This window comes from Amblyraja radiata, chromosome 4 (genome assembly GCF_010909765.2).
Source record: "Amblyraja radiata isolate CabotCenter1 chromosome 4, sAmbRad1.1.pri, whole genome shotgun sequence".
Lineage (NCBI taxonomy): Eukaryota > Metazoa > Chordata > Chondrichthyes > Rajiformes > Rajidae > Amblyraja > Amblyraja radiata.
Window position 1 is genome coordinate 65940523 of NC_045959.1, and position 24378 is coordinate 65964900.

At 44.8% G+C, this 24378-nt stretch overlaps 1 protein-coding gene across 1 annotated transcript in view; it reads right to left on the minus strand.

The window, feature by feature from the left end:
• Nucleotides 1–15165, minus strand: part of kcnq3 (potassium voltage-gated channel subfamily Q member 3) — a 333849-nt gene extending 318684 nt beyond the window's left edge. Inside the window, exon 1 of the mRNA XM_033019667.1 lies at nucleotides 14482–15165. Within this exon, the coding sequence (XP_032875558.1) occupies nucleotides 14482–14801 (320 nt within the window). The 5' untranslated portion in view covers nucleotides 14802–15165. The remainder of the gene's footprint in view (nucleotides 1–14481) is intronic.
• Nucleotides 15166–24378: the final 9213 nt, after the last annotated feature.

Consider the following 24378-nt stretch of genomic DNA (forward strand, 5'->3'; position numbering starts at 1 on the left):
AGGTCCTTTGGCTCACCAAGTCTGTGCCGTCCAGCGATCCCCGCATATTCACACTAGGGACAATATTTACATTTACCAAGCAAATTAACCTACAAAGCTATACGTCTTTGGAGTGCGGGAGGAAACCGAGAAAACCCATGCTGTCATGGGAAGAACGTACAAACTCCATACAGACAGCACCTGCAGTCGGGATTGAACCCAGGTCTCCGGTGCTGCTTGCACTGTAAGGCAGCAACTTAACCTATGTGCCATCGTGCCACCCAGGTGTTTGGCATGCTTGCCGTCATAAATCAGGGTACCGAGTCAAAAGGTTAGGATGTCATAGTATTGGGGTACAAGACAATGGCGAGACCGCACTTAGATACATAGATACATAGAAAATAGGTACAGGAGTAGGCCATTCGGCCCTTCGAGCCTGCACCGCCATTCAATATGATCATGGCTGATCATCCAACTCAGCATCCCGCACCCGCCTTCCCTCCATACCCCCTGATCCCTTTAGCCACAAGGGCCACATCTAACTCTTAAATATAGCCAATGAACTGGCCTCAACTACCTTCTGTGGCAGAGAGTTCCAGAGACTCACCACTCTCTGTGTGAAAAATGTTTTACTCATCTCGGTCTTAAAGGATTCCCCCTCTATCCTTAAGCTGTGACCCCTTGTCCTGGACTTCCCCAACATCGGGAACAATCTTCCTGCATCTAGCCTGTCCAACCCCTTAAAAATTTTGTAACTTGAGGTATTGTTTGCAGTTTATAGATACGCTATAGGAAGGATGTCATTAAAGTAGAATAGATGCAAAAGAAAGTTACCAGGACAAGAGGATTTATGTTATAACTAGACCAGTTGGGCCCCGTCCCCCAATGCGGGGAGGGAGGGCATGGCATCACATAGGAGGGCTGGTCCCCGGAGCCAATCACCCCATCACCCGTTCCCCCAACGTAACCCTTCCCATGTGAGCGGGGGGGGGCAGGGGGGGCAGGGGGTCACTCAGCGATTCCCAGAGCCAATGAATGGACTCAACTTTTGGGTCAACGTCGGCTTTCCCTGGAGGCAATGAATCCTTCCCACGTGGGTGGGGTCAGTCGGTGCTTCCCGGAGCCAATGAATGGACATGACTTTTGGGTCCACGTCGACGCTCCCTTGAGCCAATCAATCCTTCTCACATGAAGGGGGGAGGGGGGGGGCAAAAATCTCACTCTCTCCTTACTCCCCTTGAAGCTGCTGATCCCAATGTCTCTCTGTCACCTCTCCCTCCCTCTCCTTTTCCTTACCCTCAGTCACTCCCTCCCTCACCTCTCCCCTTTCGCACTCCCCCACTAAAGACAATGTTTAAATAACATTTCTTCTCCTCCCATCCCCCACTCCGTCAACTCTCATAGCTTGTGTATTGGCAGCAGGGATCACATTGTGATGTCATGGTCGGTGTTTGGAAACTTCACGGCAGTGTGTGCCTGGGATCACATTGTGATTGGACGACTGTGAGATCATCACTGGAAGCTGCTAGAAAAGTCTCTCACTCACAGGCAGTTATTATTTTCAAAGTTGGCTTTAAAATTTACATATCAATAACGTGAAATATAACATCAAATGTAAAGAAACGTGATACTAACGACCAAGGGGAAAAGCTGAATAAGATTCTGCAAAAATCTTTGTGCTATGTTGTACCGTTTTGGTGTAGTTCCTTGATCACAGACAGACATACATACATACAGACAGACAGACAGACAGACAGACAGACAGACAGACAGACAGACAGACAGACAGACAGACAGACAGACCGAGACTTAGACGAGATAAATAGATAGGAGACTGGATAGCCTGGGCCTTTTTTTCCATATTCATTAATAGGAGCAGAATTCGGCCATTTGGCTCATCAAGGCTACGTCATTTAATCATGGCTGATCTTTCTTTCCCTCTCAACCCCAATCTCCTTTCTTTTCCTCATAACCCGTGACAGCCTTACTAATTAAGAATCTGTCAATCTCTGCCTTAAAACCATCTATTGACTTGGCCTCCACAGCCATCAGTGTTCCTGGTATTCTGCAACTATGGTCTCTGGTCCTGAACTCTCCCACCAGTGGGAGTTTTTCTTGGGTTATAGGAGGCTGAGGGTTGACCTTATAGAGGTATACGTGACAAGTGGGACCCGTTGGGTCCCAGCTTCACACGGGAGGGCTGGTCCCCCAACGCAATATTCCACCTCTCCACCAATTCCAATAAACACTCACACACACACGCAGACTCACACACACACAGACATACACACACACTCACACACTCTCACACACACACTCACACACACACACACACACTCATACTCACACACACATACACTCACACACAGACATATCCACACACACACTCACACACACACACAGACTCACACACATTCACACACACACTCACACACACACACACTCATACTCACACACACATACACTCACACACAGACATATACATATACACACACACACTCACACACATACATACACAAACATACACTCAAAAAACACACATTCACACACACACATACACTCACACAGACTCATACACACACATACACTCACACACACATACACTCACACACACATACACACACACAAACACACTCACACACTCACAAACACACACACACACACTCACACTCACACACTCACACACAGTAAACTTTCTTGAATCTACTCACACGACTGTGCGCGGCCTCTCCACTGTGGGGCTTCCGCAGTCAGTGCACTTCCGCAATCAGCGTGACCTCTGCGCTTACCGGAAATTACGCAATCAGCGTGACCTGTCCACTAAGTGGAAGTCACGAAATGAGCGGGACTTTTGGACTAAACACAGTCGGACCTAATAAAGCATTTATTCCTTGCAAACGCAGTCAGACCTAATAAAGCATTTATTCCTTCCAAACACAGTCGGACCTAATAAAGCATGTATTCCTTCCAAACACAGTGGGACCTAATAAAATATTTATTCCTTCCAAACACAGTCAGACTTAATAAAACATTTATTCCTTCCAAACACAGTCAGACCTAATAAAGCATTGCAGTTTCAAGCACAAGCAGGGCAGCAGGGCAAACAACTCATGGCATTGTCATTAAGGGCTAACAAATCATTTATTGCAAGTACATTGCAGACTCACAGTTTAGTTGATTCACAGCTTAGAATGACAGTCGTAGCCTCTCCCTAGCGATCTTGCAGAGTGACTGACTCACGTTCAGGCATCTGGGGTTTTATAGTCCTGCCCCCCCTCCCCCGGAAGGGGCCTTACCTTCATCGCAATTGACAGGCGAGAGGACCAATCAGCTGATCTCAAGGTTTTTTAAACACATAACTTTTTTATTTTTCATCGATGGGAAAAATCCTCGGGTTGGCTCAGTGGAGGAGGACTGTGAGTGAGGTGGCCAAAAATCACAGCGATACAGGGTAGCGTTTTTTCTAAAAATCAATATACAGCGCAGACAGGAAGTGGTCAAGATGAGACTTTTAATTCTCTAGATAAAATTGTGAGAGATAGATAACTCACACTGGAACAGTCATTAAAATTGTGAAAAAAGCATGATATGAGCCAGTTACAACACCAATAAAGGCTGCCAGCCATAAATGGGAATTGTTTGTCTTTTCACATAGTTTCTAATTATAACACAGAAGGAGGTTAATCAACCTATCGTGCCCATGCCAGTTTTCAGCAGAACATTAGATTGATGCCAGTCCCCCTTCATATCGAATGAGATACTATAGACTCAAATAAAAAACAATTAATAGTCGAGCACAGACAGCTCCAGTTGAAGAGCTCTTGTACAGCAGAGCCAAATGACCTATGGCGCAATTTCTACGCTTCTAAATGTTTGTGCACTCCACAGGTAATCAGATGTACTGGGATACAGAGAAGTCACACTGGGATGAGCTTATTGGAATTGATAGAGATATCCAAATCACATACAAAGGCCATCACTGATGTATACTCCACACCGTGAAGTAAATCTATAAGGATACTCAGAGCACGTATCAATGGTACACACTGAATAAACTTAGACAGAAGAACGCACGCGTAAGTATGTAAGTATTACTTGATTAGTAAGATTGTCCAGGGGTTATGGGGAGAAGGCAGGAGATTGAGGTTGAGTGGGAACGATAGATCAGCCATGATTGAATGGTTGAGTAGATTTGATGGGCCGAATGGCCCAATTCTGCTCCTCGAACTTATGATTTCATTAGTCCACGCTGGTATTTATTTTGAGCAGTCAATTTGCAAATTAAAATCTCCTTCACAAACTGAGCTCTATGCTGTCTAGTAGCAAAAAGAGGCTTAATCAGCCTCTGTCAAAAACATTGCACAGGTGATCACTGCAGGACAGCTGTTCGAGTGATGCAGATTCACCCTCACAGATTTTGATAAATCACTGATCATAAATTTGAGAATCAGAATTAAACTATTTCTCGCGGAATTTACGTGAAAAAAACTAAATGAATAAAGACAAAATTAATTTATTTTCAACTCGATTCTGTTCACACGTGTGCAGATGACGTGGCAAAAATCACACTATAGAACATTCTCTGGTAATGCAACCCCATCCCATCCACACCCATGTGGGGATTGCCTGAACACGGAATCGAATGAACATCACACGCTGTTTACTTTTAAATTAAATTATTTAAGTACCATTATCCAAAAATTGTGAAGGGGCAAAATTTTGATGGAGGCAGTGGAAGTTGGCATTAAAAATGCCAATTACCCCAACATCAACATTATCAGCTCGACCAAACTATCCACATGAATTCTGAAAGAGAAGTTTTCACTTACTAGGTACCGCGCAGCAAATAACACCCATACACCTCACTGCACACTCATGCACCATCCTGACTTCAAAATATATTGCTGGCCCTTCATCGTTGTTCAGTCAAAATCCTGGAATTTGCACCCTCGTTGAAGTATTTTGAAATGTAATTATGACTGTGATATGAAAAGTGCAGCAGCCAATTTGCAAAATAGCAATCTTTGTCTTTTGCCAGGAGCGCCGCATGATTGGCAGCCTCGCCAACTGTCTGTCTGTTTGTCCATCTTTATTTTTATTTTTAGTGCGTGTTAAAAGTTCGTGTAAATGTTCTCTGGTTTGTTTTATGTGGGGGTCGGGGGAAACTTTTTTTCAGTTTCTTACCTTACCGGAGATGCGATTATTTTCCAGATTGCATTCTCCGCTTGCTCTGCGGCCTACCATGGAGCTGGCGGTCTCCTCGGACGGAATTTGGGCCCCCCGCAGGGCGTGGACTTACATCGGAGCTGATCCCTTGCCTGGGATCGCTCCAACCGCGGCCTGCGGACTTACCATCAAGGGCTCACAGTCTCGGGAGAGGTTAGTTGGGAGCTCCAACGACGCAGAGGTTCGACCAGCCCCGACACGGGGTTCGCTCGCCCGGAGCGGGGGAGCTAACATTCCCCCAATGTAGGAGCTTATAGCCTCAATGCGGAGGGCCAAAATGCCGCTGGCTATGGGAGTCAAGATTGTCCCATCAACGGAGGGCTCGAGGCCCCCGACCGTGGGAGAGCAAAGGGAAGAACTTTTGTTTTGAACTTTTTTTCGTCTTCCTCACAGTGAAGAATGTCACTGTGGTGGATGTTTATGTTAAAATGTGTTTTGTGTGTTTTGTTGCTTTTTATTTGTAAGACTGACCTGGCAAATTAATTTCCTCATATGTTGCAAGACATACTTGGCTAATAAAGTATTATTGTGATTGTGATTGTGATTAAGCATGGCACTAAACTGCTCCTGCAAAACAGAGGTCAATAGGAATCAGGGTGAGGAATCCCTTCGGTGACCATGACTATATCTGGCACAAAGATGGCCAATTGTTTTTTTTCCCAGAGAGTGATCATCACGACTCCAGGACATCTCTATAATTCATTCACTTCAACTGTCCTGGATGTCAGAAATACAATATATCAAATTAACACATCGAGAACAGCTTAACCAAGGATTTATTCACATCATAGGAAAGAAAATTGTAGCCATGAATAAAACACAAACTGTTGGAAAAACTCATTGGGTCAGTCAGTATCTCTGCAGGGAAATGGACAGATGTTTTGGGTCGACACCCTTCTTCAAGACCTTCTTCAATCCTGGCCATGTTCTGCACAGGATGTGTGTAGATACTAAGACACGTGTTGTAAGCAAATGAGTCTTGAACATGCATACAAAGTGAGTATATCCTAGTGTTGTTCGATCACCAAAAATGCCAGTGAGGTAATGCGTTTTAAGAGAACTAATAAAGCTAGGAAACACAGAATGGCAGCTTAGATTTAAGATAAGCATTCGGAAATTTAGAGCTAGCCAGTTGGATACAAAATTGGCTGATGTTTGTCATAAATATCAATGATTTGGATGAGAATGTCGATGGCACAATTAGTAAGTTTGCAGATTACATTAAAATTGGTGGCTTGATGGACAGTGAAGAAGGTTGTCTAAAATGACAACAGGATGTAGATCAACTGGGAAAGTGAGCAAGGGAATGGCAAATGGAAATCATTGCAATCACATGTAAAAGTGATACATTTGGGGAAATTAAACAGGGCAAGGCTTAAATAGTAAAGTACATGGCCCAAGGGAGTGTAGTAAAACAGGGAGACTCAGAGGCACAAGTACAGATTTCTCTGAATGTAGTGACACCAGTAGACAGGGTGATGAAGAACGTGTATGGAACATTTGTCTTCAAAGGGGAAAATCAGTAGAGGTGCAAGAACATCATGTTACAGCTATACATGACGTCGGTAAGACTGTACCTGGAATATTGTTTGCAGTTCTGGTCACTCTATTGTTGGAAGGATAAGGATGGGAGGATGTCAACAAATACTCTCTTGAACTTCTACAGGTATACAGAAGAGAGTAAATTGACTGAGTGCATCACGGCCTGGTTCGGCAACTTCAATGCCCAGGAATGAAGAAGATTGCCAAAAAATATGGTGAACACTGCCCAGCATCATCGGTACAGATCCCACCAACAAAAGGATCTACAGGAGTCATCCCTAATCACGCCTTGTTCATATAAATGTATGTATATCCTTTTCTTCAAAATACCCTTCAGTACGTTTTTGTACATGGAAAATCGTGTCTCACAAATCTGATTGAGTTTTTTCAAGGTACTGGAAAAGCTAATGGGACTAAAGGCAAGCAAGGCTACATAACCCAGTGGACTACTCCCAAGCTTTTAAAAGTTTAGTTAGTTTAGTTTAGTTTATTGTTAAATGTGCCGAGGTATAGTGAAAAGCTTTTTTGTTGCGTGCTAACCGGTCGGCGGAAAGACTTTACATCATTACAATCAAGCCGTCCACTGTGTGCAGATACAGGCAAAGAGAATAACGTTTACTGTAAGATAAAGTCTATTAAAGTCCGATTAAAGATAGAGCAAGGGTCTTTAATGAGGTAAATGGTAGGACAGGAAAAGGAAGTGTCCGCAGAGATAGGACAGCTGTAGGTTGAGGTTTTACAAAACTCATTGAGATCTGGCACCAATGGAATGGAAAAACCACAAATGTGACTCCGTTGTTCAAAAAGAGTTGAACTAGGGTGAAGACTAAACAAAATGGTAATGATGGACCTCTGTTTAACATGAATTATTGGCAAGATGTTGGACTCTATAATCAAGGATGGAATAACTCGTCATTTTGAAAAAGCTTAATGTAGCTAGATTAATGTTTGAAAGATTGAGGCATTGAGGAGTACATGGAACATGCGTGGAAGAGGATTTGAGGCCTGGGTCTGATCCTCCATAATCAAATTGAATGGTCACTCAGCTTGATGTGCCAGGAGCTCCTATTTTCTTGTGTTCTGATATGTATTGTACATCAAATTTTAAATAATCCAACTTTTCCTTTTTACACACTGTACATAAATATAGCACTCAAACTATGATGTGACTTTGGAAACCTCTAGTAATTATATTTAAGGCGTCTTGACCTGATACACAAAAGGTATATCCCATTTAGCTACTTTGCTATGCAATTTTCTTAATGGAAAACAAGACACCTCAAATTTAAAATCAAACTTTCAATGAAAATTATCGGAAAATATATTGACAGTTTTGAAATTAACTCCACTTTAGAATGGAACAGAATTATAAACGTAGAAAAGGCTGGTAGTAAATCAACCTCAGCAAAAAAAAATGTTAAGTTTGTGAAGATGGCATTCACCAATGAAATGCAAACTGCAGATGTTAAGTGATTCCATAGTTGATTCCACAGCCAGGGAACAGGCAGAGATTTCCGCAGATGCAACCAAAGATCACAAATGTAACTCTGCCAACCCGGTTCCCAAGTCAATGGTTATCACAATTAAGTTGCAAATATTCTGAGGGTCCAATAGAAGACGGAAATGGAACAGAGGATTAATAATATTGGGGTTCTGCAAATTAAATTTCAGCAATTAAACGGCAGATTAAAGAACAGAACTTCCGGGATTGTAATGTTATCACTACTCCTCCAGGCTACCATGTAGAATACCAAAATAAGGGAATTAACTCCTTTGCTGGGGATGGTGCAGTATTAAAGTGATCAAGCAACTTGGGATACAGCCATACTTTCCAGTTGTCTCTCCTCTTGAGGCACTATTGAAACTATTTATTTTGAACACAGAGCTACACTGTACAACAAACCCAGTAATATTGTTTTGTTTGCTGTCAATATATATTTTCAGAAGCCACTGGAAAGGAATAGTTTAAAGTACAGCCAAAACAATTCCATGTGGAATCTATTCTACAATTAAAATGGACCAGATTCCACGAGACTATGGAATGTTACCGAATTTAAAGAATAATGAAGAAGTTCCGGAAAATATACATGAGTACATAAGAACAACTTAAAGATGAATATGAGAAATGCCTGCAGTGATGAAAATGGATTCGCTGTGATGGTATTTCAGTCTCAGTCACAGAGGCCGACGTCAGGAAATCCTTCAGAGAGGTGAACCCTCGAAAAGCGCCTGGACCTGATGGTATACCTGGTCGTGTTCTAAAAACCTGTGCGGACCAACTGGCTGGAGTTTTTACGGACATTTTCAACCTCTCACTTCTGAGGTCTGAGGTTCCCACCTGCTTCAAAAGGGCATCAATCATACCAGTGCCCAAGAAGAGTAAGGTGACGTGCCTCATTGACTATCGACCTGTGGCACTAACGCCTGTGGTGATGAAGTGCTTTGAGAGGTTGATCATGGCGCAAATCAACTCCTACCTCGACAAAAACCTGGACCCACTGCAGTTCTCTTACCGCCACAACAGATCAACGGTGGATGTGATCTCGCTGGCCCTCCACTCCGCTCTGGGCCACTTGGACAACAAAAACTCATATGTTATCCATTGATTACAGCTCGGCATTTAATACAATCATCCCTTCCAAGCTGGTTACCAAACTCGCAGAACTGGGTCTCTGCGCATCCCTCTGCAATTGTATCCTCGACCCTCATTCCCAGACCACAGTCTGCTCGCATTGGTGGAAACTCGATAACAATCAGCACAGGAGCACCTCAAGTCTGCGTGCTCAGCCCCCTGCTGTACTCACTCTATACTCATGACTGCGTAGCCGGTCATAGTGTGAACTCCATCATCAAGTTAGCTGACGACACCGCTGTTGTGGGACGTATCATTGATGGGGATGAGTCAGAGTATAGAAGAGAGATCGAGCAACTGTCCATATGGTGCCAGCTCAATAACCTGGCCCTCAACACCAGCAAAACCAAGGAACTGATTGTGGACTTTGGAAGGAGTAGGATGCGGACCCACAGTCCCGTTTATATCAACGGGTCGATGGTTGAAAGGGTCAAGAGCTTTAAATTCCTGGGCGTGCACATCTCTGAAGATCTTTCGTGGTCCGAGAAGACTGATACAACTACCAAGAAAGCACATCAGCGCCTCTACTTCCTGAGAAGATTACGGAGAGTCGGTTTGTCAAGGAGGACTCTCTCTAACTTCTACAGGTGCACAGTAGAGAGCATGCTGACCGGTTGCATTGTGGCTTGGTTCGGCAACTTGAGCGCCTTGGAGAGGAAAAGACTACAAAGTGTAGTAAACACTGCCCAATCCATCATCGGCTCTGACCTCCCTTCCATCGAGGGGATCTATCGAAGTCGCTGCCTCAAAAAGGCTGGCAGTATCATCAAGGACCCACACCATCCTGGCCACATACTCATCTCCCTGCTACCTTCAGGTAGAAGGTACAGGAGCCTGAAGACTGCTACGACCACGTTCAGGAATAGCTACTTCCCCACAGCCATCAGGCTATTAAACTTGGCTCGGACAAAACTATGAACATTAATAGCCCAGTATCTGTTATTTGCACTTGATCAGTTTATTTATTCATGTGTGTATATATTTATATAATGGTATATGTACACACTGATCTGTTTTGTAGTCAATGCCTACTATGTTCTGTTGTGCTGAAGCAAAGCAAGAATTTAATTGTCCTATCAGGGACACATGACAATAAACTCACTTGAACTTGAAATGGATAAAAAGAGTGAGTGTAATAAAAGCGCAAGTAGAATGCTGGAGAATGTGTAGAGGTGCTATTAAAGAGAGAATAGTGGAAAACTGCAGAACATTTTTATTTTAGGCATTTAATGATTTAGATATTTTCCTCACACTATAATGTTTTGATTATGTACTAAACAAGATAGGGGAGACTGGGAAAATGTGAGCTGTTAAAGGAGTCTTCCAGAATATGTGGAGAATGGGTTAACATTGCAAGAAAATTATTGGGAGTTATGCACCCGAGTATTGAAAGTAAACTAATTACTGATTATTTAAATATATACCAAATTAACCTCGCTTTACTAGACTTTAGAGATAACACGATTTAGAAATGGCACAATTATTAAAGACGCCAAACAATCTGCAAAAGCAGCCAATATTTTATGGTGCGGCCATACATACTCCAATTTGTAATATTCTTCGAAACAACAAAGAAGAACCTTGCTATCATCGCTAGCTTTGTTTCCAAACTGCAATTAGACTTTTTAGGCCTGAAAGGCAACACATCAACTGCAATATTGGTCAACTTTAGCATATAGTTCAAAAGAAACACATAATCCTCCGCCATTTCCGCCACCTCCAACGTGACCCCACCACTCGCCACATCTTCCCATCTCCCCCCATGTCTGCCTTCCGCAAAGACCGCTCCCTCCGCAACTCCCTCGTCAATTCTTCCCTTCCCTCCCGCACCACCCCCTCCCCGGGCACTTTCCGTTGCAACCGCAAGAAATGCAACACCTGTCCCTTCACCTCCCCCCTCGACTCCATTCAAGGTCCCAAGCAGTCGTTCCAGGTGCGACAAAGGTTCACCTGCATCTCCTCCAACCTCATCTACTGCATCCGCTGCTCTAGATGTCAGCTAATTTACATCGGTGAGACCAAGCGTAGGTTGGGCGACCGTTTCGCCGAACACCTCCGCTCAGTCCGCCTTAACCTACATGACCTCCCGGTGGCTCAGCACTTCAACTCCCCCTCCCATTCCCAATCCGACCTCTCTGTCCTGGGTCTCCTCCATTGCCAGAGTGAGCAACAGCGGAAATTGGAGGAACAGCACCTCATATTCCGTCTGGGGTCCTTGCGCCCTTATGGCATCAACATTGAATTCCCCCAATTTGGCTAGCCTGTGCTGTCCCCTCCCCTTCCTTCACCCTCTAGCTGTCTCCTCCCACCCTCCCATCCGCCCGCCCTCGGGCTCCTCCTCCTCCCTTTTTCCTTCTTTCTTTCCCCACCCCCCATCAGTCTGAAGAAGGGTTTCGGCCCGAAACGTCGCCTATTTCCTTCGCTCCATAGATGCTGCTGCACCCGCTGAGTTCCTCCAGCAATTTTGTGTACCAAAAGAAAAATAAATTGGATCCAGACAACTAAAACTTCTACATATGTTAAAGTAAGTCAAATGGGTCCTCAGGAGAAGCCCATGCAAAGGAATTGTGAAATAAATGGTGAGGAAATGTCAACAATAGAAGAACAACATGCATTGGAAGAAGGTAGGAAGGAACTGCAACCCGAAACGTCCCCCATTCCTTCTAACCAGAGATGCCACCAGTTCCACTGAGAATTGTTAAGTCTGCACAATGCAATTTATTTCAAAGGGTTTTGACAAAGTTCCATAAGAAAGATTTATATTTGAACCCTGATTATTCACATCAATAAAGAAATTTAGTGGAAAATTATCTGAACAACAGCGAGAGCTGGACTGCAGGCAATTTTGCAGGCATTATTCCCAATGTATTTTATTTATTAAATGGTCTGGAATCGACTGTGGGATCGCTATTATTTGTGAGTGATGTGGTTGCAGAAGTGAAGTACAAAAACGTTGTTGCGTATCTGGTATATTTATATGCTAGATTCAATCAAACTGACAAATGGATAATAAAGCATAATGGCTGAAATAATATGTGACAATACAAACATAGATGGTTTAATTACAACACAAACTAAAGTAGTTAAAAATGAACCGAATACATCAATATTAGACCAGAAGGTGACAATTAAGAAAAGTCTACCATGAGGCTGCAATACCGCTAACAATTTTAAAATGAGCTTTAATTCAGTGAAATCTACTGCATTGATTTTCCAATACAATCTTGCTAACTGCGAAGAAATTGAATTTGTGTTTTATTGCCTGAATCGTATAGAATGGAAGGGTATTTTCTCTTCTGCTACAAAACAAGAGATCTTAAGTCTGGTGAACTATGTAGCAAACATATTTTTTGTTCAGTCCTGCGCAAAGATGCATTAGTAGATGTGTAAAAAGTCACCTCCCAAAAGAAACAAGGGTTGAAAGAGTAACAACCTATCAACTTGATTGCCAACTGGTACCACACTATCATAGTTATGTTATTTTTATTCCAAATTCACAAAACGAGCTTACCAGTTCACAGTCTGTATCATATCTAACCGCAGGGGATTTTGAAGAATGGCAATAATATTTTAAGTATTTAATAAATATATAATAATATATCATGTATTGTTTTATGTTGAATTACTCATTTGTATATTCAATGCTGATGTAACTTAATCTTATTCTATTTACACCCAAGGGTGAAACTTTACTTCTTTGGAGTGGATTGGGTTCCCTCAACACTCCCCAACATCCATTAGTCTATAACCCTCCACGTTCAAAAGTCCATCTTTCAGTGTAAGTACACAAGTGCAGGCTCCTGCTATAAGTTTAACAGACGATCTTAATAGAGGACATCCTTTCACTGCAATTATTACTGTGGATGAGATGATGGCACACAACATTTCCTACACCAGAAACGTGAAGGAGTGTCGATTTTACTTTGGACAAAGTGCAGCCCGGTTGAAGGATTAAGCATCGTGTCGTGTTTCTCCACATCCTCCTTTACTTTCGAGATACAGCGTGGAAACAAGCCCTTCGGCTGACCGAGTCCGTGCCAACCAGCAATCACCCTGTACACTAATTCTATCCTACACACAAGGAACAATTTACAGAAGTCAATTAACCTGCACGTCTTTGGAGTGTGGGGGGAAACCCGAGCACCCGGAGAAAACCCACGACGTCACAGGGAGAACATGCTAACTCCGTACTGAAAGTGGTCAGGATTGAACCCGTGTCTCTGGCGCTGTAAGGCAGCAGCTCTACCGCTGTGCCACGGTGCTGCCTGCCCCTCATTGCTAATAGAAAGTACAGAAATAATCGCCAAGTGAGGTAGAATATAGATTTGTGTTAAAAAAACCCCGATTGCATTAATAAATAATGAGAACTGTTTTTTAAACTAATTGGCATTAGAACTTATCCCAAAGGGGAACGATTTCTTGAGTGGGTGCCGGTTTTAAAGTACCAACGAAAACCTGGTAAAGTCATCGCTGTCAAGAATAAACCTGATATCACCAGGGATCACGTCACTGCTTCAGATGGAGATTTCCACTTAAACTCGGGAAGATGTCAAACAATCCACTGGCTTATTCTGCAATCAATAGACTACCAACGATGGCTTGTGCCGTTATGTCTCCTCATTAAAACAAAGTGCACCATTTGCAAACTAGCATTTCCTAAATCGCATCTAGCTGTGGCTCTCGGCTAAAGGATCGCACAACGAGTCCAACAAGCAAACACCCTTTTCCATCATTTTACCTAGAACCCTATTCGGTAACGGGCACGAAATGCTTTCACTGCGGGTCGAAATAGCATTTCTGTTTTAAAAATGTTTTTTTTTTAACAACAGACACATGCCGAGTGACATAAATGATCGTGAATGTTGCTTAACAGCGGCATACAAGGGATCTGTCAGGGTTGGTGTCTGACACATCACGGATAACAGGAATACACATTTTGTATGGGTGTATTTGGGGTTAAACAAAGCGATGACTGGTTATTCGCAATTAGACACAATAAAAGCAAGAATCAATTAGGCACAACAAAGAAGCAATCCCAGTGAAATCACACTGCTGTTGTATATCGATAATGCCCAGCTGCAGATGCATCCAGTACTACTTACACGAAGGCGTGATAGACCAGAGCCCATCCTCCGGGTCTCTCCAGCGCATCGTAGATAAAGTTCTGCAGCTTTCTGTAGCTGGCTTTTCTCTTGCTTGGCCGGCCGCTCAGCGGTTTGGTCAGCCGGCTGAGGCTTTGCTTGGCTCCCGGTCTGCCTTCTCCTTTGCTCTTCCCTTCGAGCAGCCGAGCGCCGTCGCGGTCGCCTCCGGAGCTCAGCCCCACCCCCACCGCCCCGGGCTCGGTCTCGGCGGCGAAACCCACCCGCTGCTTCTTGCCGGAGCCGCCGCCGGAGCCATTAACATTCCTGGACTTGAGCCCCATGGTCAGTAGGCACGCCGACGCTCAATGAAGGCAGGGTGGCACAGACTGCGCAGAAAGCAAATGCCATGGCTTGCAAACAGAGCGCGGAGCTCAGGCGAAGAGGTCCCACCAGGATGTGTTTCCTTGTGGGCGGGTGGAGATGTCTGTGTGCCTCCTTCCTTTCAATCGGGTCGGCTGGTGAGCATCATGCCCGCTTTCCTTGTAACCTGTTGTGATGACCGACCGACACGGCCCCACCGAGCGGAGGCTGACAATGAATGAATGTTTTGCAGTGTTAGTGGCGAGACGTGCATGTGAATTTGTTGAGGAGGGGTTTTTTTCTTCCCGGTAAGGAAGCAAAGCTAATAAATGAAGGAAGCAGGTTCACCTCGCCGCACGCCAGCACGTGATCAGCATTACAATATATATCACTCAATAAACTATGGACCACTCAACGCAACCGTTTTTAGGGATAACTTTTGCGCGTTTAATTTCGATTTTATTTTTTCCAAATTATACATGGAAAGACTTCAAAAGGGGGGGGGGGGGTGCTCATGCTTGTCTGTAGTGCACATCAATCCTGCCCTAATGCTCCCTCTCTAATGTTATCCCCGCTTACCCACATAGAGTGGTAAAACACTAACAGTTTCCATAGCGTCCAGTGCTCTTGTTCCTGGTCTTGGATCTCACCTCACTACGGATCACCAAGCCCATCAAATTGGTATCAACTCATTGAAAATGCACATTACCATGTTATAACTTTTCCTCATGAACCTGGAGTAGTTTATCTAATTTCAAGTAACCATTGCATCCTCTCTCTCTCTGTGTCCTCCCCCACCCTAGTCATCCTGCTAATTTCACTGTTTGTATCCCTTCGTTATCACCTCATCCACAGCCAACAATGGACCATTGTGGGCTCCACCTTTCCTTGGTCATTGATGCAGGCTCAGATTTGTTCTGTACCTTTTCATACCTAGTTTCACTCTCCCCTCACTCTCAGTCTGAAGAAGGGTCCCACCCAACATCACCTATTCTTTTTCTCCTGAGATGCTGCCAGTCCCATTGAGTTACTCCAGCATGTTATGCCTGTCTCTGGAGTAGTTGGAATTATTTGTCTTTATAGAACTGAAAGGTGGCCACTCAGCCTATCAAGCATCTCCTATTTTATTCCACTAGTTATCATGGGACTGGCTCCAGCAATTTTTCAGCTTGAATCAATGAGGACTGGGGACATTTACATTCAGTTAATTAAATGTGTTGAATTATATGTGGATGCAAGAGAGTACAGATGAAGGATTTGAGCAAAACACCAATGTAAATGTCCCCAGTCCTCATTGATTCAAGCTGAAAAATTGCTGGGGCCCAGCCCTCCCGTGTGACAGGGACCCAACGGCTCCCACTTGGTTGACTATCTATATACTTATAAAACTCTCATTTTGTCCTCTTCCGGTTTGCGTTGTTTTTACATTTGCGCAAAAATGGTACCCGATAGTGCTACGATTTTTCGCCATTCTCCTGTGCTGCAAGTGCAACAAGTTTTGTTCCGATTGGTGGAATAGTACAAAAGTTATGAAGGTTTAAAAATCGTAAAAACCGCCCCTTCCGGCACCCACTGTCAATCACCGGCAGCGAGGAGAATAAAGCTGAAGGAGCGGAGTGAGCATAGTGTGTTGAGCGAGTGCTGAGTGAGCAGCATGTGGAGTGAGCAGCGTGCGGGCTGATTCTACAGTGATAGCACGATGAGCCGGGAGCCGCTGAATGGAATCGGGAGCCGTTAAGTGAAGCCGGATCTGGACAGGAAGCCGCAGAGTGAGGCCAAAAACTGAAGGTGCGGGGTGAGCAGAGTGCGGGATGAGCAGAGTGCGAGCTGCGTCTTTAGCCACCACAACCATCCCCCCCCACAGCCACCACTCACCCCCCAGTGGAGGGGTCTGCCGAGTAGGGAGGATCCTACAGCGGTAGGCCACGACAGCGCTGCACCCACCGGCCCCCGGCAAATCCCGCCTGAAGCCGTCCCCCTCCCCGGGTGCAGGATGCTCCCCCCTCCCCCACCGGCCCCCGACAGCCCCCGCCTGAAGAACGCAACACATACACCCATCCCACCCCACACACCCCCTTCATACCCCCCTCCCCTCACACCACGCTCTACCCCCCCACCTGCATTCCCCTGCCCACACACACCCCCACTTGCCTCCTCCCCTCCCACCACACATCCGCCTCTCCTCCTCCCCCTACATATGAAGAGGTGGGGGAAGTGCTGGAGGATAAGGGGAAATGAGCCGCACCTGTGCAGTTAGGGGCTATGGGTGAGTGGTGAAATATTGTTTTGGGGAACGGGTTGTGTTGGGTGAACAGGTGGAATATTGCGTTGGGGAATGGGTTGCATTCGGGGACCAGGCCTCTCGTGTGACTGGGACCCCGTCCCAATTAGTCTTGTATATTACTAAAAACCCCATCTTGTTTATTTCTATGTCTGTCTGTGCGGGCTGTGATTCTGAAATTATGCCAAAATGGTACACTATAACGCTACAGTTTTTGGCCCACCTTACTCACAATTGTCTTGGTGTGTGGTATATCAAGTTGTGTTCACGTTAATAGTATATTTTACAAGTTATTGACATTTTAAACTTAAAAAAATTAAAACACAGCCCACACTTGCCGTTAGCAGCATATGACATCACAATGGGATCTCATTTACATAAATTGCCCGTCAGCAGTGTTCCACCCCACAATGACATCACAATGGGATCTCATTTACATTAAAAAAAACTCCTTTAAAAAATAGAGCAGCTTCCACCTCACAATGACGTCAAGGGGGGGAGGGGGAGTAGGGAGGGGAGAGGGGTAATGGAGGGAGGGGGGGAGTGACTGAGGCTACAGGAAAGGAGAGGGAGGGAGAGGTGAGGTAGGGAGTGGGGAGGAGGAGAGAGGGAAAGAAGAGGGAGGGTGAAGAGGAGGGGGAGGAAGTGCTGGGGTTGAAGGGGAATGGAGGAGGATAGGGGTAGGAAGAGGGATGGAGAGGCGCTCTTGGGGAGGTTTGCTGTCAAAACGGGGATCTCTAGCGTCGCAACGTGAACCCATCAGCCGCGCCTGCGCAGTTTAAGGCTTTGGGTGAGTGGTGGAATATTGCGTTTGGGGACCAGCCCTCCCGTGTGACAGGGACCCAGCAGGTCCCACTTGGTCTAGTTACCCTTCTTACCTTTAGGCTATGCTCTCTGGTTTTCGATTTTTTCAACCTGGGAAAAAGATTGTGACTGTCTATCCCTCTCATCATTTTATATACTTCTATCAAGTCTCTGCGCAACCTTTGGTATTTCAGTGAAAACAATCCAAATCTGTCCAACATCACACTGTAGCTAATAACCTCTAATCCAGGCATCATTCCGGTAGACCTCTGCACTCTTTCCAAAGCCTCCACATCCTTCCTGTATTGGGGCATACAATGTTCCAAATGTGCATTAGCAAAGTCCTATAAAGCTGCATCATAACTTCGTGGCTTTTATACTCAGTGCCCTGACCTATGAAAGCAAGCATACCATGTACTACTTTACCACTCGTGTTTCTGTTTTCAGGCAGTTGTGGACTTGAACCCCCAGATCCCTCTGTACATCAATGCTGTTGAAAGTCATGACATTAATTGTTTATTTTCCCCTTACATTTGATCTCCCAAAGTGCAATACCTCACACTTGCTCGGATTGGACTCCATCTGCCATTTCTCTGCCCATTTCTACAGCTGATCTATATCCTTTGACAGCCATCCTCATAGTCTGCGTTCCCAGCAATATTGGTGTCATCTCATATGAGATCATCAAACACTGCCTCACTGAATTAAAGTGGATGGTATTGACTCTTAGGCACTCTTCTCCTGAACTATCTGCCCAACAATCATCACAGTGTATACCTGAGACAGTACTCAATTACAGGAAGTTTAGTGCTGACAGGATTTTGCACTCTTGTTAATAAGCACCAGCCAAATGGTCTCAGGTTACTAGTGCATTGTAAACTGTGTGCTCGTTTAATGCTGCTTTCCATTTCCTCTGCTATAGTCTGCTTCCGAAGGAGGCAGCTGCTTGAGACTATATTACTCAACTTATGCAAACAAATAAATAAATCTGAAGCTAAATTGGTGAAAGGAAGTCCCAGCGCACTCAAATTGATGTGACTGGGCATTATCTTGGGTAAGCAGCTCTGCGGGTTTTAGTGATCATGCTTTGTCTCCCTGTTAGTAAAACCGTATTTCATTGCAAGATTGTCCACAGGGCTTGATTGCTGGATTTACACCAGGCACAGATGAAATTTATCGAGAAAAATATCCTGGAAGTACAAGAGTAGAATGAAATGCCATGCTGGAAACAATGGTGGATTTTGAACACATAATTGGTTTTAAAAGGGAACTGGATAAATATTTGAAGAAGACACATTAGAAAATTATGGAATGGGCTAAGTAGATATACTTTGCAAAGAACTGGCACTGGCAGGATGGATGTTGTTGCTTCCTTCTGAGTTAGATTGAATCATATTACTGCAAGCAAAGACACTGATTAAGATTTATAGTCTCTGTCATAGGCTCAGTGTATGTCTATACACAATCATGTAACACAGAGCAAGGGGACTAACGGTTAATGTAAACAAATACTGCACTAATACTTTTATTGTAATTATCCAATATTCATGGCACCAAAGCTGCTGAATGCACTTTCTTCCTTATAATGTGCTTCCTTTAGAAGCTGGCTTGGTAAGTTCATTGTCCTTGCACTTAGTGAAATATAACAATTTTCATCCTGCAAAAGTACAGTCTCCATAAATGTCTCCTCCAAGAAGCGACTATAACCCATTCTTTTGTTTCCTGCACAAAATTACAAAACTTCTGGAGGGGAATTTTTGATATCTTTTCCAAAATACTTAAAATTAAATTGGATCCCGATATAAAACTGATCACATTAGGTATGTCGGAAGCCTGTTCTAAGCTAACGATATTTCAAAGACGTTTCCTTAACTATGGCCTAATAACGACGAAAAAATGAATACTAAAAAAAAGAATCAAAACAGACAACAGTCCCTACAGTGAAGATGTGGATCTACAGTCCCTACAGTGAAGATGTATGTCCGAGACACTACATTTGGAAAACATTAGGCTTGTCTTGGCGGAAAAAACAGATCTTAAGAAATGGACACCCTTTACCGAATTCTTACAACAATAGTATGGTGCAACACAAATTTAAATTTAAATCCGATGCTGGGTTGGGTGAGGTGGGGGGGGGGGGGGGGGGGGACGAGGGCCAAGGTATATCTCCACTTTTCTTTATCTTTTTTTTAAATTCCTATATCTTTCTGCTACACTGCTTTGGTAGTTTAGGGGACTTTCTTTTGTTCTTCTTCAATCTATCTTTTCACTTTCTACTTCTTTTCTTTCTTGTGTTCTCTTTCTTTTCTTTTTTCATTTTCATAATTTAGGTTATAAGGTTAAAAATGAAAAAAAAAAAAGTTTACAAATCCTTTTCTGGTTTTGTCCCTCCCCGTCTCTATAAAGGTTACGAGCCCTGCAACCCTCTGAGATATCTGCTTTCCTATGATTCTTGGTTCCTGTGCAACTAAATTTAACGCTTCTCTCTCTGGCGGGCTAGTTCTCAGCTACCAGCTAGCAAGGGAAAAACATTATAAGAGGAAAAGTGCATTCAACAGATTCAGATTCAGATTCAGATTCAATTTTAATTGTCATTGTCAGTGTAAAGTGTACAGAGCGACATAGCAAATGATTTGAATAAATAATAATAAGTGTCCGGGGGGGGTGATTGGCAGTCACCGAGGTACGTTGTTGAGTAGAGTGACAGCCGCCGGGAAGAAGCTGTTCCTGGACCTGCTGGTTCGGCAACGGAGAGACCTGTATACTCACATACTGTATGTGATTCCTTACACCATCAGCCTTCATACTTTGCACAAGATAGCTAGTCCTAAATATATGAAACCCACTTGCTACATTTCACATTATAGATTCAAACATAATTATTTAATAACAATGGATATGGGGAAGCTTATATAATTCATTACTAATTGTTATTTATGTACTTTAATATAAATGAGTATTTGTATTTGCAATTGCCTTCATAAATGTTTATCACACTGTAATGTAAATCAGTGGGATTCGAAAAGAACATATCAGGTAAGCAAATTGGGCAGTGTGGCGGGGACTCGCAGGAATCCAGCCAAAAACTAGTCGGACACGAGTTGTGTGCACTAGACGTGTTTATTCTTCTGTAATACAGGTCCCTACTCCTCACCTGACACGGGCATTGCCCGGCCTTAAATATCAACTCAGGTACCGGCCCCGTGACTCGCGCCTCCCCCACCAAGACGCCGCCCTCCAGAGCCGATGGTTCGTTGTGACCTTAGGTTGCTATCAGGTGCCGCCACATGACCCCCCCCCCCCCCCAAAACCAGAGGCACCGAACCGGACAGGACATCGCACGAGGAGGCCTCGGGCAATCCAGGCTGCTATGAGGGCACGAGCACACGACTGCGTTGAAGTGTCCGTGAGTGGGATGGCCTCCAGCCACCGCGTAAAACGGTCGGCCACCGTAAGCAGGTGTGAAACACCCTGGGACGAAGGCAGCGGCCCCACGATGTCCACGTGTATGTGATCGAACCGCCGGTTTGGCACTGTGAATTCTTGAACCGTCGCCCGGATGTGTCGTTTGATGTCTGGCACGGGATGACACCTTTGATGTCTGGCACGGGATGCACGCCCGGGCCCAGCGAGCGACCTGTGCAAACTGTAAATTGTCCATTGAACCCCAATAGATAGGCTCTCGCCACAGATGCTGCCTGACCAGCTGAATTATTCTAGCACTTTGTCATTTACCCAACAGTGCAGAGTGCTTTTAGAATAAGGTGCAAGCAAATGGACAGTTAGTGAGATAAAGAAAATCATTTACAATATCTTTAAGGTATTGAGTGTTTGACATGAAGTACTGTGGTACTTCACGCTGTGGTACTGTGTGAAGAGGGTGGTGAATCTGTGGAATTCTTTGTAACAGAAGGCTGTGGAGTCCAAGTCAGTGCATATATTTAAGGCAGCGATAGATAGATTCTTGATTACTACAGTTGTCAGCGGTTATGGGGAGAAGGCAGGAGAATAAGGTTCAGAGGGAGAGATACATCAGTCATGATTGAATGGCGGAGTAGACTTGATGGGCCGAATGGCCTAATTCTACTCCTATCTCTTATAATTTTATGATCTTACTGGTTCTAATTTCATTCTTCATTGACTTCAGTGACCAAAACATCAAATTACACCTAAAGCCTTTTACAAAAAATGAATTTTTCTCAAAAATGCTTGGCATGCTACCATAGAGGTTTTAGGCAGTAAATTTCAATGATGATTTTCTGTAACCTGATAGGCCAGACCTGTTCAACCTCCTTTCACAATTATTTTTCTAAATGCTTGGATAAAATACATTTAACAATAACTTCAACGGGGAAATTTCCTTTACCTTTTGCATTATCAGCAGGCAAAGCTCATTCCCATAGGGCAGAATTGAGATAAGTGAAGGTAAACTCGATACATTCAGGAAACAGATAGCTATAAAGACAAGTTGATGAACACATGAAGAAGGGAGATGTCTCCAGTGAAGCGTAAGTGCTGCACAGATCTGATGACACCTCCTTAATTTGAAATGTTAACTTTGTTTCTTTGCCTTCCACAGATACTGTCTAATATGTAGATAATTATCAGCATTTTCTGCTTTTATTTTAAATTTCCAGTATCTGCTGTTAATTATGCATTTTGATTAATCGACACAGATCTGTCGGAGAAGAGTTATTTTTAAAATTATTTGGTTTTCAGAATTTCAGACAAAATCTATTGTCTGTCCATAATTGCTCTTGAAAACATGGTGGTGAAATAAGTTTTTTAATGGTTGCAGTCTTGGTAAAGGTAGTCCTACAATGCTGTTGGGTAGGCAGTTCTAGGGTTCAGTCCAAGCACAAATGAAAGTCTGGCAATATATTTTGAATCGAAGATGGCAAGATGGCGCCTGCCTGCGGCGACTTTTGCGGAGCTCCGGAACATAAAAGGCTCAATTACAACTTCCAACAACTTACCTGGATCAGAAAAACGGCAGAAATCGGGCAAGCTGCTTGACCACCTCAAGGCTCTCGCAATTTTGCGATCTCCCGCAGCTGCGGGAGCCCCGGACTTTAAATGTTCCCACGCTGGCTGGAAATCACCCGACCCAACTGAGGAACCCAGGTACGGTACCTGGAGACCCGGGATGACCCCCAGAGCCGACGGGCTGGATCTTCCAGGAACAACGGAGCTGGAGCTGCCGACTTTGAGGGAACCCCCGTTCGTTACGGAGCTGGAGTTGCCGAAGGATTCCCCGTCCCAGCACAGGTCCGCAGAAACAGCAGGTACAGCAAGCACAGTACCTGGAAACAAAGGGGAAGCCTCCATTGTGTCCAGAAACGTGGCCGACGGGCAGGACTTCAGGTCAGAATGAAGCGCAGGGGACTTCGGCCCCCTCTCCCTACTATCCTACTGGCCAACGTACAGTCTCTTGAAAACAAAGTGAAGGACTTAAGGGCAAGGCTGCTTTATCAAAGGGAGCTGAGGGAATGCTCTGTGTTCTGTTTCACACAGACATGGCTCACCCCCAGCTCCCCAGACTCAGCGGTCCAGCCTGAAGGGTTCTCCATCCACCATATAGACCGTACACTGGCATCTGGGAAAGGGAGAGGAGGGGGCGTCTGCCTCATAATCAACTCTGAGTGGTGCTCAGACGTGGCAGTCCTGTCCAACTCCTGCTCTCCACACCTGGAACATCTGGCGGTGAAGTGCCGTCCCTTCTACCTCCCAAGGGAATTCACCTCCATTATCCTGACCGCGGTCTACATCCCACCCCAGGCAGACGTCCGTCTGGCACTGGAGGAGCTGCACACCGTGGTCAACAAACACCAGACGTCTTACCCCGAGGCATTTACCACCATTGCTGGGGACTTCAATAAGGCAAACCTAAAGAAATCACTCCCTAACTTCCACCAAAATGTCACCTGCTGCACCAGAGGACCTAACACCCTCGACCACTGCTACACCACCATCAAGAATGCCTATCGTTCTATCCCTCGCCCTCACTTCGGTAAATCCGACCATACTGCTGCTGCTTCTTCCTGAAGCAATTGAAGAGCGCACTCCCAGAGGTGAGGACTGTACTGAGCTGGTTGGGGGGGGGGGGGGAGGGGGGGAGGGGGGGAGGGGGGGGGGGAGGGGGGGAGGGGGGGGGGGGGGGGGGCAGAGGAACAACTCCAGGACTGTTTGGAGTCTGTAGACTGGGCAATGTTCAAGGACTCGGCAACGGACTTGAACGAATATGCCACAGTCATTACAGACTTCGTAAAGAAATGTGTGGAGGACTGCATGTTCGGCAGCGGTGGCGGGGCCTGAATGCAATCACCTCCTACAAGGCGAAACCAGGAGGCAGCTCGAATGTCGGCGAAACATCACTCCCTGACGAGCTCATTGCGTTTTACGCACGCTTTGATAGGGTGAATACTGATGTGCCTTCCCGATCCCCCATTCGCTGTGATGGCATTTCAGTCTCA